The sequence below is a fragment of the Ursus maritimus genome, unplaced genomic scaffold, assembly GCF_017311325.1.
Source record: "Ursus maritimus isolate PB19 unplaced genomic scaffold, ASM1731132v1 scaffold_2, whole genome shotgun sequence".
In the NCBI taxonomy this organism is placed as follows: Eukaryota; Metazoa; Chordata; class Mammalia; order Carnivora; family Ursidae; genus Ursus; species Ursus maritimus.
This window is the reverse complement of record NW_024424452.1, coordinates 89,500,418-89,515,873: the sequence shown is the minus strand read 5'-3', so window position 1 is coordinate 89,515,873 and position 15,456 is coordinate 89,500,418. Positions and strand designations below refer to the sequence as shown.

The 15,456-nt window shown below is 39.6% G+C and overlaps 2 protein-coding genes across 8 annotated transcripts in view; one reads left to right on the top strand and one right to left on the bottom strand.

Annotated features, from left to right (window-relative positions):
- Window positions 1–15,104, bottom strand: part of LOC103672448 (torsin-1A-interacting protein 2) — a 40,088-nt gene extending 24,984 nt beyond the window's left edge. Inside the window, exon 1 of one of the 3 annotated variants that reach the window (XM_040636332.1) lies at window positions 14,979–15,104. The gene's annotated coding sequence lies outside the window, so the exon portion shown is untranslated. Of the gene's footprint in view, window positions 1–10,558; window positions 10,686–14,978 lie in introns of those variants that run through there. The other 2 variants (XM_008701146.2, XM_008701144.2) reach the window with 2 other exon arrangements.
- TOR1AIP1 (torsin 1A interacting protein 1) overlaps window positions 13,024–15,456 on the top strand; it is a 37,525-nt gene continuing 35,092 nt past the window's right edge. For 2 of the 5 annotated variants that reach the window (XM_040636330.1, XM_040636329.1), the window contains exon 1: window positions 13,024–15,153. In XM_040636330.1, coding sequence (XP_040492264.1) covers window positions 14,661–15,153 — 493 coding nt within the window. In that variant the 5' untranslated portion in view covers window positions 13,024–14,660. The remainder of the gene's footprint in view (window positions 15,154–15,456) is intronic. The other 3 variants (XM_040636327.1, XM_040636328.1, XM_040636326.1) reach the window with 2 other exon arrangements.

Here is a 15,456-nt window from a genome sequence, read left to right as displayed (position 1 = left end):
ATTTTAGCTATTTGTTTCTACGAAAATATACACTCCCTGAGAACAGTGCTTTTTGTCTTAATTTACTGTTGTACAAGCCCAATAAGCATAAAAAGAACAAAAAAAATAATTTGAATCCTTATACCACAGAAGCATAAATTAGAACAACCACTTCTGGAATTAATTTGGTATTATCTAGTAAAGCTAAAGATATCCGTTTCCTGTAACTCAGTAATTCCACTCTTAAGTATATACCGTAGAAAATTTGCACATTTGTGCTTAAACACATGAATGAAAGTATTCATGGTAGTACTGCATGCACAACGGAACAGCCAAAATGGCCATGAACAGTAAAATGGATAAATAAATCGAGGTATAGGCATACCTCGTTTTATCGCACTTTCCTTTACTGTGCTTCTCAGATACTGTATTTTTAAAAATTGAAGGCTTGTGGCAACCCTGCATCAAGCAAGTCTGTTGGCATCATTTTTCCAACAGCATTTGCTTGCTTTGTGTCTCTGTTTTATTTTGGAAATTCTCACAGTATTTCAAACTTTGCCATTATTAATTATATTTGCTATGGTAATCTATGATCAGTGATCTTTGATGTTACAGATGTTATCGTTTTAGGGTATCCAAGACCATGCCCATGTAAGACAGTGAACTTGGTAAATGTTGTGTGTGTTCTGATTCCTCCACTGACTGGCTGTTCCCCCATCTCTCTCCTTCTCCTTGGGCCTCCCTATTCGGACACACAACAATATTGAAATTAGGCCAATTATTAACTCTACGATGGCCTCTAAATGTTCAAGTGAGAGGAAGAGCTGCACGCCTCTCACTTTTTCTTATTTATTTTTTTTAAAGATTTTACCTATTTATTCGACAGAGAGAGACAGCCAGCGAGAGAGGGAACACAGCAGGCGGAGTGGGAGAGGAAGAAGCAGGCTCCCAGCGGAAGAGCCTGATGTGGGGCTCGAACCCAGAACGCTGGGATCACGCCCTGAGCCGAAGGCAGAAGCCCAATGACTGCGCCACCCAGGTGCCCCACGCCTCTCACTTTAAATCAAAAGCTAGAAATGATTACGCTTACTGTGAAAGGCATGTCCGAAGCTGATAGGCTGAAAACAAGGCCTCTTGCACCAAACAGCTGCGTTGTGAATGTGAAGGAAAAGTTCTTGAGGGAAATTAAAAGTGCTGCTCCAGTGAACACACAAATGATAATGAAGTGAAACAGCGTTCTTGCTGATATGGAGAAAGTTTAAACCGTCTGGAACGAAGATCAAACCAGCCTCAACATTCCCTTAAGCCAAAGCCTAATCCAGAACAAAATCCTTACTTTCTTGAATTCTACGCAGTCTGGGACACGTGAGGAAGCAGCAGCAGAAGTGTGAAGCTAGCAGAGGCTGGTTTACGAGGTTTAAGGAAAAAAGCCTCTCCATAACGTAACAGTGCGAGGTGAAGCAGCAAGCGCTGGTGTAGAAGCTGCAGCAAGTCATCCGGAAGATCGAGCTAACTTACTTAATGAAGGTGGTTACACTAACAGCAGGTTTGCAATGTAGATTAAAGCAGCCTTCTATTGGAGTAAGACGCCATCTGGGACTTTCAGAGCTAGAGAGAAGAAATCAGTGCCTGGCTTCAAAGGACAGGCCTCCTCTTGTTAGAGGCTAATGCAGAAGTGACTTTAAGTTGAAGCCATTGCTCACTGACCATTCCAAAAATCCTAGGGCCCTTAAGAATGATGCTAAATCTACTCTGCCAGTGCTCTATAAATGGAAAAACAAAGCCTCAATGATAGCACATCTGTTTACAACATGGTTTATTGAGTATTTTAAGCTCACTGTTGAGACCTACTGCTCAGAAGGAGCTTTCTTTCAAAGTATTACTGCTCATTAACAATGCACCTGGTCATCCAAGGGCTCTGAGGGAGATGGCCAATGAGATTAACGTTGCTTTTGTGCCTGCTAACACAATGCCCATTCTGCAGCCCACGGATCAAGGAGTAATTTAGACTTTCAAGTCTTATTATTTCAGAAATATGGCTATGGCTGCCATAGAGAATGATTCCCCTGAAAGTAAACTGAAAACTTTCTGGAAATGATTCACCATTTTAGATGCCATTAAGAACATTCCTGATTCACGAGAAAAGGCTGAAATCAACATTAACAGGATTCTGGAAGAAACTGATTCCAATCCTTATAGATGACTGAGGGATTCAAGACTTCAGTGGAAGAAGTAACTGCAGATGTGGTGGAAATCACAAGAGAATTAGAATTAGGAGTCAAACCTGAAGATGTGAGTGAATTGCTATAATTTCATAATAAAACTTTAATGGATGTGGAGTTGGTTCTTATGGATGAACAAAAAAAGTAGTTTCTTGAGATGGAATCTATTCCTGGTGAAGATGCTGTGAAGACTGTTGAAATGACAACAAAAAATTAAGAGTATTACATAACTTTGTTATAAAGCAGTGGCAGGGTTTAAGAGGACTGACTCCAATTTTAAAAAAAGTTCTGTGGATAAAATGCTGTCAAACAGGATCGCATGTTACAGAGAAATCATTCATGAAAGGAAGGCTCAACTGATGCAGCGAACTTCACTGCTGTCTCATTTTACGAAATTGCTGCAGCCACCCAGCCTTCAGCACCCACCACCCTGGATAGTCAACAGCCACCAACATCAAGCTAAGACCCTGCACCAGCAAAAAGATTATCACTCACTAAAAGCTCAGATAATGGATAGCATTTTTAGCAATAAATTATTTTTTTTAAAGATTATATTTATTCATTTGACAGAGAGAGAGAGACAGCCAGCGAGAGAGGGAACACAAGCAGGGGGAGTGGGAGAGGAAGAAGCAGGCTCCCAGCGGAAGAGCCCGACGTGGGGCTCGATCCCAGACCTCCAGGATCACGCCCTGAGCCGAAGGCAGACGCTTAATGACTGAGCCACCCAGGCGCCCCGCAATAAATTACTTTTAAAATTACAGTATATACATTTTAAAAAACATAATGCTATTGCACAATTAATGTACTATAGTATAGTGTAAATATAATTTCTATACACTGGAAACCAAAAAATTGACTGATTCCCTTTATTGAGATATTTGCTTTACTGTAGTGGTGGGGGAAAAAAAACACCTCATTATGGCTGTACAATGGAATACTGTACATACAGACACAGACGAAACTCAAGAATATTAAGTTAAAAAAATAAAAAGTAGCAGAACACCCCCTTCCTCACACACACACTTATACAGTTTCCTTTTATGTAAAGTTTCAATATATTATTTAGGAATATTCAATAAAACTATAAAGAAAAGAAGGTAAGCACAAGGACGATCATTACTTTTGATGGGAGAGGAAAGGGAATAGGATTGGGGAAGGCATACAAAGCACCAAAGATAATTTTGGGGGGTGGGGTAGATGGGGTAACTGAGTGATGGACATCAAGGAGGGCATGTGATACAATGAGCACTGGGTGTTATATAAGACTGATAAATCACTAAACTCTACCTCTGAAACTAATAATACACTATGTTAGTTAATTGAATTTAAATAAAAAAAGTTTTTTTAAAGATTTTTTTTTAACTCAGTGGAGGTACAATGTTCATTGTATCGTAAGTCCTAATGGTTTACACAATCTCTATTCAATATGTTATAATTTTAAAAAAGAGTAGAGTGGAAATAGCAATGAGTTAGAAAAAGAGATTTAGGAAAACCAAAATTCCACAGTGTAGACAAGAAGAGCAGCAGTAGTTACTTTGCCCAGAGGGTAACTAACATACGGAGGAAAAAAGAGCCTACAGAAGGCTATACATCGGGGTACCTGGGTGGTTCAGTCGGTTAAGCTCAGGTCATGATACCAGGGTCTGGGGATGGAGCCCCACATTGGGCTCCCTGATCAATGGGGAGCGGACTTCTGCCTCTCCCCTGCCACTCCCCCCTCCCCGGTTTGTGCTCCCTCCCTCTCTCAAATAAATAATACAATCTTTTTTTAAAAAATGGAAGGATGTAGATCTTCATTTTTCTCATAAAATTGTAAGCAACTATCTCTTCATAGAAATAAAAGAAGCCTACCTAATGCTGGCATGGAAAAGAAAGTTTATCTAGGCATATTCCCAGAAAGGCATGTATCAGTGTGCAAGGATTTTATTTCACATGGTGCCTTTGTACTAAATTAGAAAAAGGAACCCTCCCTCCAAGTAAGCTGTAGCCCAGAGTACCTCACGTGGCCTGGTAGTCCCCAGTAATCCTTTGTCTGTGAGATAATAATGCTTACTAACAATAACACAAGTACCACTACCCGTTTTAAGCACTTTACATGTATGAACTAACGTAATCCTTACAATAATCAATTTTATAGTTAAGGAAACAGAGGTTAAGCAACTTGCAAAGGTCACAGGTCACTGCAAAGCAATCAGTATCTGAGTCCAGGCAGACTGGTTCCAGAGCTTGTACTCTCAGCTACTAAAGATACCGCCTTTTTGAAGCAGCAACTGTTAAGCTTTAAAAAGCCCCTTCGCAAGCTGTTTGCTACTCTTCAGCGGTGTTTGCTACTCTTCAGAGGTGGGGGTGGAGAAAATCACCTACCACAATTTTCCACTTCCACACAAAAAGATCTAGGATAGGTTTACGGAGTCCTGAATCCCCTGAAATTACATCAAGATTTTTTACGTACACATGTACTTTTTTTCTGGAAAGAGAATACCTTTAGACTCCCAAAAACCATTAGGTTGTTAATGGTTCCTAATCATTTTACTACCAAATTTAATTTTTATTCCAGCACACCCTCCTCAGATCTCATTTTGGAAGGATGTGCAAACAACCGGCATTCTTGTAATAATTTCATTTTCTCATTTTTATTAATCAGACTGCTAATGTCAATCTGCCAATCAAAACTTCTAACAAAGAACGAAGATAATTACTGTTACTAGCCCTGGTTTAGGAATTTTCAGTATTTTAACTACAGATAAATATTCAAAATGCCTCTGTCATAAAATTGGAAAGATTTAGATATTCTGGATTTGTTTCCTTCCTCAACTTGTTATTAGCTTACATTAAAAGCAGTTGATTTAAAGTAAATATATGATTACCATTAGGCTTGTGGAAATGCTGAAAATACCTTGAGAAACCACCATTTCTCTATTGATTATTAAACATAATTGTTTAAGTTACTGAGAAAACCAACCACGTAGTTGGCTCAATGCCAAGTACTGTGTGGCTACATAGAGAAAAGTCTTACAGCACTTCCAGACATCCAGGAATCCAGATTGGAAACAATGCTTTGGGTGAAAGGCTAAAGGCCTTCAGATAGATATTAAAAGACCGCATGTAGAGTTCATAGGAAATTCTGGAAGGCCCAAAGAAGCAGCAAGGTTTTCAAACCTTTTAACCAGCAACAGTGGGTAAAAACTAAAGTTTAAAAGAGTTTCTCTACTGCACAAACGCTATACAGAAAGAAAACATAAATCAGGTTTTTTTGTGTGTAAAGAACTACAGTAAATTTAAGATTCTTCCCAAAACTTAGGAGAAATTTAGAAAATAGCACTTTAACTGCAAAATGAAAATGCAACGCTAATCCACTGAAATTTTTGTCTACTAATAATGGCAGCTTAATACATATTAAATAATTATCTTCTCTAAATACTCTGATTCTATTTCGTTCTTTGCTATTTCCTGAGTGGATGTTAGTAAGTAAGCTCAAATCTGCCTTTGACAGACAAAAATTCTCTTGTTCTTTTTATGGTAGGATAATGTAAGTCTCAGACTGAGTCAGGATTGGGGTGACTTTTCCAGGCAAACATATCCCTTAGAATTTGGCCTCCGCTAACTCCTCATATAATATATAAAACCAGAACACAGATACATAGAAAAAATATAAATGCTTTAAACCCTGAGTTCCCATTTTAATTATTTTCTTTCATGGAGTATTATATTCTAAAGGTTAACCAATAATCAAAAATATCTATTTTTTATATGAGACCATTTCTCTGGTAAATTTCATACACAAAGTCAAACTATTCAAATTTCATATTTTGTAAGTAGTTTCGAATTTATATGACAGGAGATTAAGGAGCATGGGGATAAACAGGAATCTTCTTTGTAAATTCACATAATCTAAAATAATTTTGTTAAAAATACATTATGAAAATAAATGCTCCTTAGAAAGTCTTCAGACTGTTTTGTGAGGAGCTATTTCTAATTTGGCAGTCCTGAAATCAGTGAGAGAAGACATACGGATGACAATCTTCAGCACGACTTACCACATACACTGTTCCCTCTTATGAAGAACACATGAGCCAAACAAAAAAAAAATGATCCTGAGTTAGAAAACAGCTGCCGAAATGTTCTCCTCTCACTCCATGAACTGACAGACAAAACAGGTGTATGTGTGGATTGCTAGCATACCCTAAAAGGGAACAACTGCTTTAGATATTTATTCATACATTTCAATTGACCTTGCCCTAATGGACCAAAAGTCATGGCTCAAATTCTATCTACAGTTTCAATTTCAAATATCAGCAGTAAAAACTTTAAGGTTAATACACAGCTTTCAATAGTGGGACCCACTGCCAAGTTCAGGTACTTCTACTTACACCAGCTATTTGTGTCTGTATTTAAAACTAAGTTTCTAAGTCTTGCCCACTCCTCTGCACCATATTTATTGTCTAATATGCCAGTATTATTCTCTCTCATAAATAAATAAAATTAAAAAAAACAAACAAACAAGAAACTAACACTGGTACAAATCAGTTAGCTAAACTACAGACTGTTCAAATTTCACCAGTTTCTCCATTAATGTCCTTTTTCTGTTCCAGATCCAATCTGGGATTTCATATTGCATTTAGTTGTTAATTCTCCTGAATCTCTAAACTGTGACAGTCTCTTAGTCTTTACAGTTTCTTTTGTCTTTTGTGAATTTAGTCTTCTGGACCTTGACACTTCTGAAAAGTAACGGTCACTTACTTTGTAGAATGATCCTCAATTTGGGTTTGTATTACTGTTTTCCCATGATTAGAAAGATGAACAGATTGCATTTTTGGCAGGAGTAACACCACAGAAATGATATCGTATCCTTCTAACTGCATTGTATCACTGAATTCATGATGTCCATGTCCTACTACCAGTGATGTTAACTTCAATCATTGGGTTCATATGGATGGTATCTCCACTGCCAAGTTACTAGTTTTTGCAACTAATAATTATCTTAAAGAGAGGTATTTTCAAACCATGCAAATATCCAGATTTTCCTCAAACCTCCATCCACTAGTATTACAGGTGGATTTTGTCTGCAATAATTACTACAGTGCTGTTTGCCTGATGACTTTCTATTTCTTGTTTTCATTCATTCACGGGACTTCTTCAGTAAGGAAGAGCTGTCCCTTCTCCCATTTGTTTATTCAACTATATCCATTCAACATGGACACTTATTTTATTCCATGCCTTAAAATCCAATTTTGTTGTTCAAATTGTTCCAACTTTGGCCATTAGAAGCTCCTTCAAGTTGATTCCTGCGTCCTTTCAACAAGCCCCCAAACTTTTTTGAGCATTTCCTTAATTTCAAGCACTACAAGATGTTCCAGGCTTCCTGCTTCAGCCCTGGAATCAACTGTGTTTCAAAAAAAATCCTTGGTCCTTCTGGCAAAGGACAGTCCTTAAAAACCAAAGTTTCACTGTCAAACCAACAATTTGGACAGCCACCACTAATATTTGTTTCCTTACTAAACTCATTAGCTGGAAATCATTAGCACCATCTTGGAGCATAGGAGAAATGCAAATTCTTGTGCCCCGCGCCAGACCTACTTTACCCAGAATCTTGGAGAGGCTGGTGCAGGCTAGGTTTTAAGAGGTTTGCCAAATGATTCTAAGGCTTCACTGTAAAGTTTGAGAAACACTGCTTTGAAGAAGTTTTCCTTCACTGCAGGCCCTATATTTAATTTTAAAAAGTACTCTTAATAACTCACCTTGTATATAAATCATACTTTTACTGACACAACTAATAAAACCATAAATGAATGCTTCATCTGTTCAGTCAACACTTCCCTATTCTTCACTATTTTCCTATAAAAAAATTTTTAAGGTGGTTACAGTAGTTACAAATATTGTTACACTTGTATAAAAAGAAGTTCTAAGTCAGCCTCCAGGATCAATTCCTGCCTACGTATGTGACTTAACATCCATACACTGAAGCTGCACAAATAAATTCCTTGCAGCACCTCTAAAGTCAGCTGCCTGGGCCTGAGCAGTCGTTGAACTTACCTCTGTGCCTTTGTTTTCTTAACCACAAAAAGAAATTACCTACATAAAAGAGGCACTGTGAGGGTTAAAGAGATAATGTGCCACGTTTGCCACTACGAGGGCACAAAAGAAGCCCTCAAAAACTATTATTATTTGAACTATTAAGTAACACTGCTACTAGAGGTTTTATTTTTTGGAATGGGGAGAGCAAGTGGAAACTGTGCTAATGGAAAGTTCTGCTGTTTCTCCACTGGTAGATCAGAATAAAGGCAGACCCAGACGGCTCTATTTATATATCTAAAACAAAACTCTTGGGGGCGCCTGGGTGGTACAGCGGTTAAGCGTCTGCCTTCGGCTCAGGGCGTGATCCCGGCGTTCTGGGATCGATAAATAAATAAAATCTTAAAAAAAAAAAAAAATAAAATAAAAAAATAAAACAAAACTCTTGGAAGTTAACAAACCAAACTTTAAAATTTGACTTTTTGCAAAAATATTATTACATTTATATTACGTATACCTATGGTCAAGGACTAAATGAGAGTTTATTAAAAAAAAAAACAATTTAATCTGTTGAGGTAGTAGAATTATAGGTGAATTTTCTTCCTTTCTATTCTGATTATCAAAATCATAGACCGATTCTTTCAGTGTTAGTAAAGAAGAAAGTAGCCCTATTAAGTTTCCATCTATTGAGTCCTTAAACTATACCATTTAATACTCCAAATAACCCTATGACTTTCCACTTTACAGATGAGGAAAGGAACAATACAGCAACCCGCCCAAATCACACTGACAGAACAGGAATTCAAACTCGGCTCTAACTCTAAACTCTATATTTATGACCAATGTTGGGGACATCATTCTTTATTTACAAAAAGCTTGATTTGGTGTGCAAAACTTACATTACAGTATAGTCACTATACAGACTTATGTCTTGTGAGACACAATAGTCACGAGATGTAGACTACTAACAAACTTTAACACAATTAGATTCTTCATGCAAAATGAGAAACAGCAGAAAGCAGATAAGGCTTCTCCAAGCAAACTTCCCTCCCGGAAATTCAAGTGGCATTTCAGAGAAATGTGGATTTCCAAGGTATATGGTTTAAAATAACTTCTTTGGCAAAAACAAATTACATACAAGACACAAAACATTATTAAAATGCCCCCAAATTCTCAGATATTATTAGCTAAATTTTTAAGTTCCTCTATTCATAAGTTACAGGAGCTCTCAGGCTAGTATTATCTCTATGCTAACAACAAGATAAATGAAATAGCGCTTCAGTTGAGTCACTCATGGTTATGTGATGAACCAGCAGTAAAACTGGTAATCAAGTCCTGGTCTCTGCCTTCAACATAATCAGAATTACTGAGGAGAGATCTCACTTAAAGTTTCCGCAGCAAATGTCAGTTTTCAAACCGTTGTAATCCACACAGGACGCTTCCAAGAACACTGTCAGTTCTTCTACCATTAAGTTCCTTTTTTCAACAAATGATTTTCCACTGGCCATGTATATGCTAATCATGTGCTTAAAAAATAAAAGTGATAAATATGGATAGATTTCATGGCCCTGATTCTTTTCCCTGCCCCTCCATCACAGTCCCAATTCTTAAAAAAAATAGAGAAAGGAGAGGATTTCTCATACAGATCCAAAATAAAATGTTTTAAGACCTAAAGACAGGTAAAACGGAAACAAAAGCAGTATGCAGAACCAGATCAAGATAACTCCTGTATCTATGTATAAAGTCTAACAAGCACTACTGATAGAATACTATACACCTTCTTGAAGGAAGGAAAAAGGGGTAAACTTCCACAATGGGTATTAAATGCAGCTGAGAATATATATATATATATATAAATAAAATACGTAAATATATATATATATATAAATAAAATACGTAAACAAAATAATTTTACGGTCTTAACCAAAACTTCAAACTTCGCCCTTTTTAGCACCATTATGGCTAAAAAAGGTGTGAGGAGAGTACTATTTTATAAGAATAAAGATGACGAATAATGAGATCCTCTTAGGCACGCAGGTAAAGGGAATAATCGCCACCTGCGCTGGACGATTTCCCGTTTATATTTTGAGTCTTATAGGAATTCTGCCTCTCGTCTAAAAGTCCACACAACACATTTATTCCTACATTAATCTGTTTAATGTTTATAAGATTTGATTTCTCTTCTTTTACTCCAAAACAAAAATATGCTCCCAAACTGCTCCGTTTAAGGTTTTTTGCAGTAGGGAGGTGGGGGTGGGGAAGGATCATTTAGGAAAAAATCTTTCCAAAGAAGATATCAGATCAAATATTAGCATATGGAAAAGTTGCATATACAATTTACTTACTTACAAATTCTAGTAGGGTCTTAAACTGTCAACTGTCAACGTCAGGGGAGCCCTTCGGGTGTTCTTTCTGCTCCACGACGCCAGGCTGCACCCCTCCTCGGACGCGGCGGATCAAAACGTCGTCCCAGTCCCTGTCCACGTGACATGACCTCCGCGGGGAGGGGAGGAGCCCGCGGAATGCTGGGACTGGTAGTCGGCCCGCCCCTCCAACAACGCAGTGCGCACCCCCCCCTCCACTCCCCACCCACCCACGGGAGCCCAGGCGAGGGGCGTGGTGAGTGCGCGCAACAGAACCGCCCGGGTTCGCTTCCCCTGCAGTTCCACAAGAAGGCCCGCATCTCTGCAAAACCACCACCAACTCTAGCCTTTATGAATTTACAGGCTGGAACAACCCGTGGAATAGACTCAGTGAGGGGCACTACCCAGTAACGGCAAGCACCAATCAGAAGTGACTTCGAACCCGGTCTCTACCTTTACTAGGTGTGTGTCCTCGAGTTGCTTAATCCAAACCTCAGTTTGCTCGTGTCAAATGGGGACAAGGCTCTTACATACATACCTCATAAGGTTATTGTGAGTAAACGTGCTAATTAATGAACGTAACGGTATCTGTTAAATGACAGCAGTAAATGATAAATAAAAAATAGCTATTATTTTGATTAATTTTACAAATGTGCAGATTGAGACATGGCAACAATTTACCCTAGAACACATGATCGGTCAGGGGCAGTCAAGAAAGTCTAAAATTCCTGTTCCTGACCAACACCAACTCAAAACAACACAGAAGAAATCCCTCTTAAAGCTTACTTGCTTTCCCTTTCCTCATTTTTTCCCGTAACAATATACTATTTTACTTAGATTTTTATCTGACTCCCAGAGAATGTAAATTCCAAGGCAGGGACGGTTGTCTTTTGGTCTATTCTTTCACTGCTATATACCCAGCACCTAGAACAGGGGCTGTCTAGTACAAAGAAAAAATTCAAATATTTATTTGGTTAATGATTCTTCATGTAGTGGTGATTTTTGGTGCCTTCATCTATCATTCTCTTTCTGCAGAAATCACAAGATTTAATACTTGCTTAATGCTGTTTAGTATTTGACTGCAATTTCTAATTCAACAAAGAATAGTGGAAGAATATTATATCCCATTCACTTTGTTGAATTTAATTTTTCTTAATTTCCAGCTAGACACTTTCATTTGTATTGTCTTTAAAATATTTTTCCTATCACTTGTGAGAATGGGGAATAAATGGGGTTAGCTACTACTTCTTTAGTTTCTCTTAATATTTTAATCATTTTTAACTTATTAAAAATAACAATGTTGTATTTCTACTAAGATATAAAGTTCTTTTCCTATCTGACCAGAAATGTGATTATGCACAATGAATTGATAGATGCTTTCTCAGTAACTGGATTTCTGCTTACCCTAAACAAAAAACTTACATACAAAAATTACATTATTTTAAAATAAAATATTTCCTTTAGAATAGCTGCTTTAGAAATCCAGTGTCAACAACACTAGATTTCTAGACCTAGGCATAACAGCTAGGTATACCAATTAATCCAGTCATTTAATCTGAATTATAATTTTTAGTATATGTCTTTCCCCTAATAAATGGCAAGTTACCTAAAGGTAAAGAATACACATTAATTCATACATTTATCAAACATCTATTGTGTGGGAACACAGATGTTTGATAAATGTATGAATTAAATTCCTTGTTGTAATCATTTCTTCTCTTACCTGTCTTCTCTTGTGATCCACTGAATTCCTCTATATATCTCAAATTCCCGAAGTAATTGTCTGACATCCAGAGCTCCTGCCCCTTCTTGGTATTGGTGACCTCACAAGTCCCTTACACTATTGGCTTTGAATCTACTGCCTCTAATGTCACCTCTTTTGGGCCACCCTTATAGTTTGGAAAACATCTACAGCAGAAAATCTGGTTTGACAAGAGTTTAGCTTTACCTCACAGTTAGTGATGAAAGTTGGTATCTGTAAGGTTGCTAGGTGTGGGAGGCAAGTATGGCAGAGCTAGGAATATGTATTATTACCTACACAAAAGGGAAAATCCTAAGCAAATGTATGTGTTAACATTAAAGTTACCACGCCTCTGATTTTAAGATTCCCAATTTATTTGGAAAGCCAAAGCCATTAGTTTCTTTCCTAAGCCTCTATAAGCATTTTGTATAACAGTACTTATTATTCAATAATATGAAGATCATCTTATCTGATTGTTCAATATGTAAAACCTCTTGTCATTTTTTTAATATGTCCCCAAACCTAACTTTAAAAGTCTATATACAAGTTTCTGAATAGATACTGTACTGATAAATGTTTTACAGAGGTACTTAATATGCATTAATGTTCATAATGTGAACTTTGTATATTAATACTATAAAATTTTATATCCTTTAATAATTGCATTATGAAACTTTTATTATGTTAATAATGAGCAATATAATAGGCACCTTATAGAGAAATCATTACTTAAATCAAATAAAAACCAGGTATTACCAAGTATCAATTTTTTCAGCATTTTATCTGAGAATTAAGTCCCACAAATTTTCCAAATACTCTATCATTTAACCCAAGCTGACAAAGGAGAATACACTTTTAATTTTCCCTTAAAATAAATGCTTAAGAAATAAGTACCATCTCCTTTGTTATTCTTCCTCCAGTTTCTTTGGCTATGTTGCATACTGTAAACAAAACTAAACTAAGCTCCTAACAGACTAAAACCTAAGTGACTCCAAAGCATGTTAATTGTGTCAGCGGCCAAATTTATGAACTATTAGTGAAAACATAATACACCTGAAAATTTCATTAAATTGAAATTTTTGCCCAGTTTAAGCAAATGAGTCGCTGAAAAATATTCTAAGGTGATTTAAAATACCTGAAACATCTTCAACGTTTTCAGAGTCATTCATTGTAACGGGTCCCAAAATTACAATTTTATCTTAAATCTACTCACTAAAATCAATTCTAGAACTCCAAGGAGGCAAGTGTGTATGTTTGAGGTAACATTAATCTTTCTCCCAAATATTGACCACCTCCATGTCTAAATTTGGCTAAATATCTGCAGATCAGCCACATCTGTTAAGATGGTATAGAGAAGTGAAACAAATAGCTATTACCATGTTTTCTTATTCGGTAAACTAAATGCCGGAAACCCTAAGTCAAATTCAGTAGATCAAACCATACCCAAAATCAAAATCAAAATAATGGATCACAAGTTAAAATTATATTGCTCTTATTTAATAAAACTATTTTTCAATGTCCATAACACGGCACTAACAAGGTTTCTGAACAGTGCTACTGGAACGGAGCTTTTACATGTGAGCCAGGAATAAGACTGCATCAATTCTGCAAATGGAAATCCACCCGAGCGTGTGCCTGTAGATTCGATTCTGCACTCAACAGGTGACTTAAAATGTAAAACTAGCTAACTGCCTTCATAAGGAGCTGAAAACTAAAAATTTTTGCAAGAAAAGATGGCACTTGCAGAAGTATCTTTAAACCCTCACTCCTACTAGAAACACTTGGAAAAGCAGGACTAAGGTAGCAGTCTATCAAAAAGGTTCCAGGAAAACTGCGCAACAGCCTGGGGGCGAGGACAGAAACCTCACCCGACTTTCGCTCGGCCTTTCCCAGAGACTCGGAACCGGGGGCCAGCACCTTCGTGTCCTGCGTGCGGGCAACAGTTGCCACGAGCAGCTGGTTTAGGAGAGGCAATTTGCCCAGCCAGTTGTCCCTTCTCCGTCGTCCCCTCCCTCCCTCCTTCCCCCAAGGCCAAGGACAGCGACGTCGTACTCCCTCTTCTCCTCCTCTTTGGTGCCTTCAGCCAGGAGGCGGGAGTGACCCGCAACAGCTGACCCGGCATAGGCACTGCCTCTCCCACAGCCCTCAGGACACACCATGGGCCCAGAGGCGGGTTCGCAGCACAGCAGGGACGACGCAGGCGGCGGCCCCAGCGACTCTCAACTGCCTCCCTGACCTCCGCGACCACCGCCCAACACCCCGAGAAGTCGTCGCCATCAACGGCTGGAGAATCTAGGGACCCCAAAACCACCTTCGCGATCGACTCAAGCTACGTCAACAACTATGGCGGGCGACGGGTGGCGGGCGGCGCCGGGCAGGGAAGGATGGGGGATGTACGTCACACCCCGGGCCCCCCTACGGGAGGGAAGGCGCCGGCTCGCCCCTCAAAATGGCGGCGGCAGTGACGCGCCTGCGTACGGAACTCCTTCGCCGTCGCGCCACGGCCGGCGGGAAGTGAGGTTCTCAGAAGAGCCGCCAGAAGTGTACGGCGACTTCGAGCCCCGGGTGGCCAAAGAAAAGTCCCCGGCGAGAAGACGAGTCCCGCTAGAAGAGTTCCGGCCTGATTCTGGGAAAGAGGAAGTGAGAGAAAGCGCCTACTACCTTCGGTCTCGGCAGCGGAGGCAACCGCGACTCCAGGGAGCCGAGGAGATGCACACGCGAAGGAGTACCCGCCTGCAGCAGCAGCAGCAGCAGCAGCCGCAGCCACAGCAGCCCCTGCTCCAGCCGTCTCCGGTTACGGCCAGGAGAGGGTTACGGGACTCTCCTTCTTCTGAAGGTGAGGCCGCCGGAGGTAACAGTCTCAGCCGCGAGCCAGGGAGCGAGCGCAGCGCGCGGGCGCAAGCGGAGCGTGTGCGCGTGCCGGGCGGGCGGGCGGGCGTGCGTCCCCGCGCAGCTCGTCCCCGCCCGGGCTCCAGTGGCTCCGCGGCGCGGGGGGACGGGCGCCCCCACGCGGGGTCCTCCCCGACCGCAGGCGGGGAAGAGGCTCAGGCGGGAGGGTTGGAAAGGCAGTAGCGCGGAGCGACCTGAGCGGGGACCTCTGCGCATCCTTGGGCATCGACCTGGGGGGTTCCAAATTGCC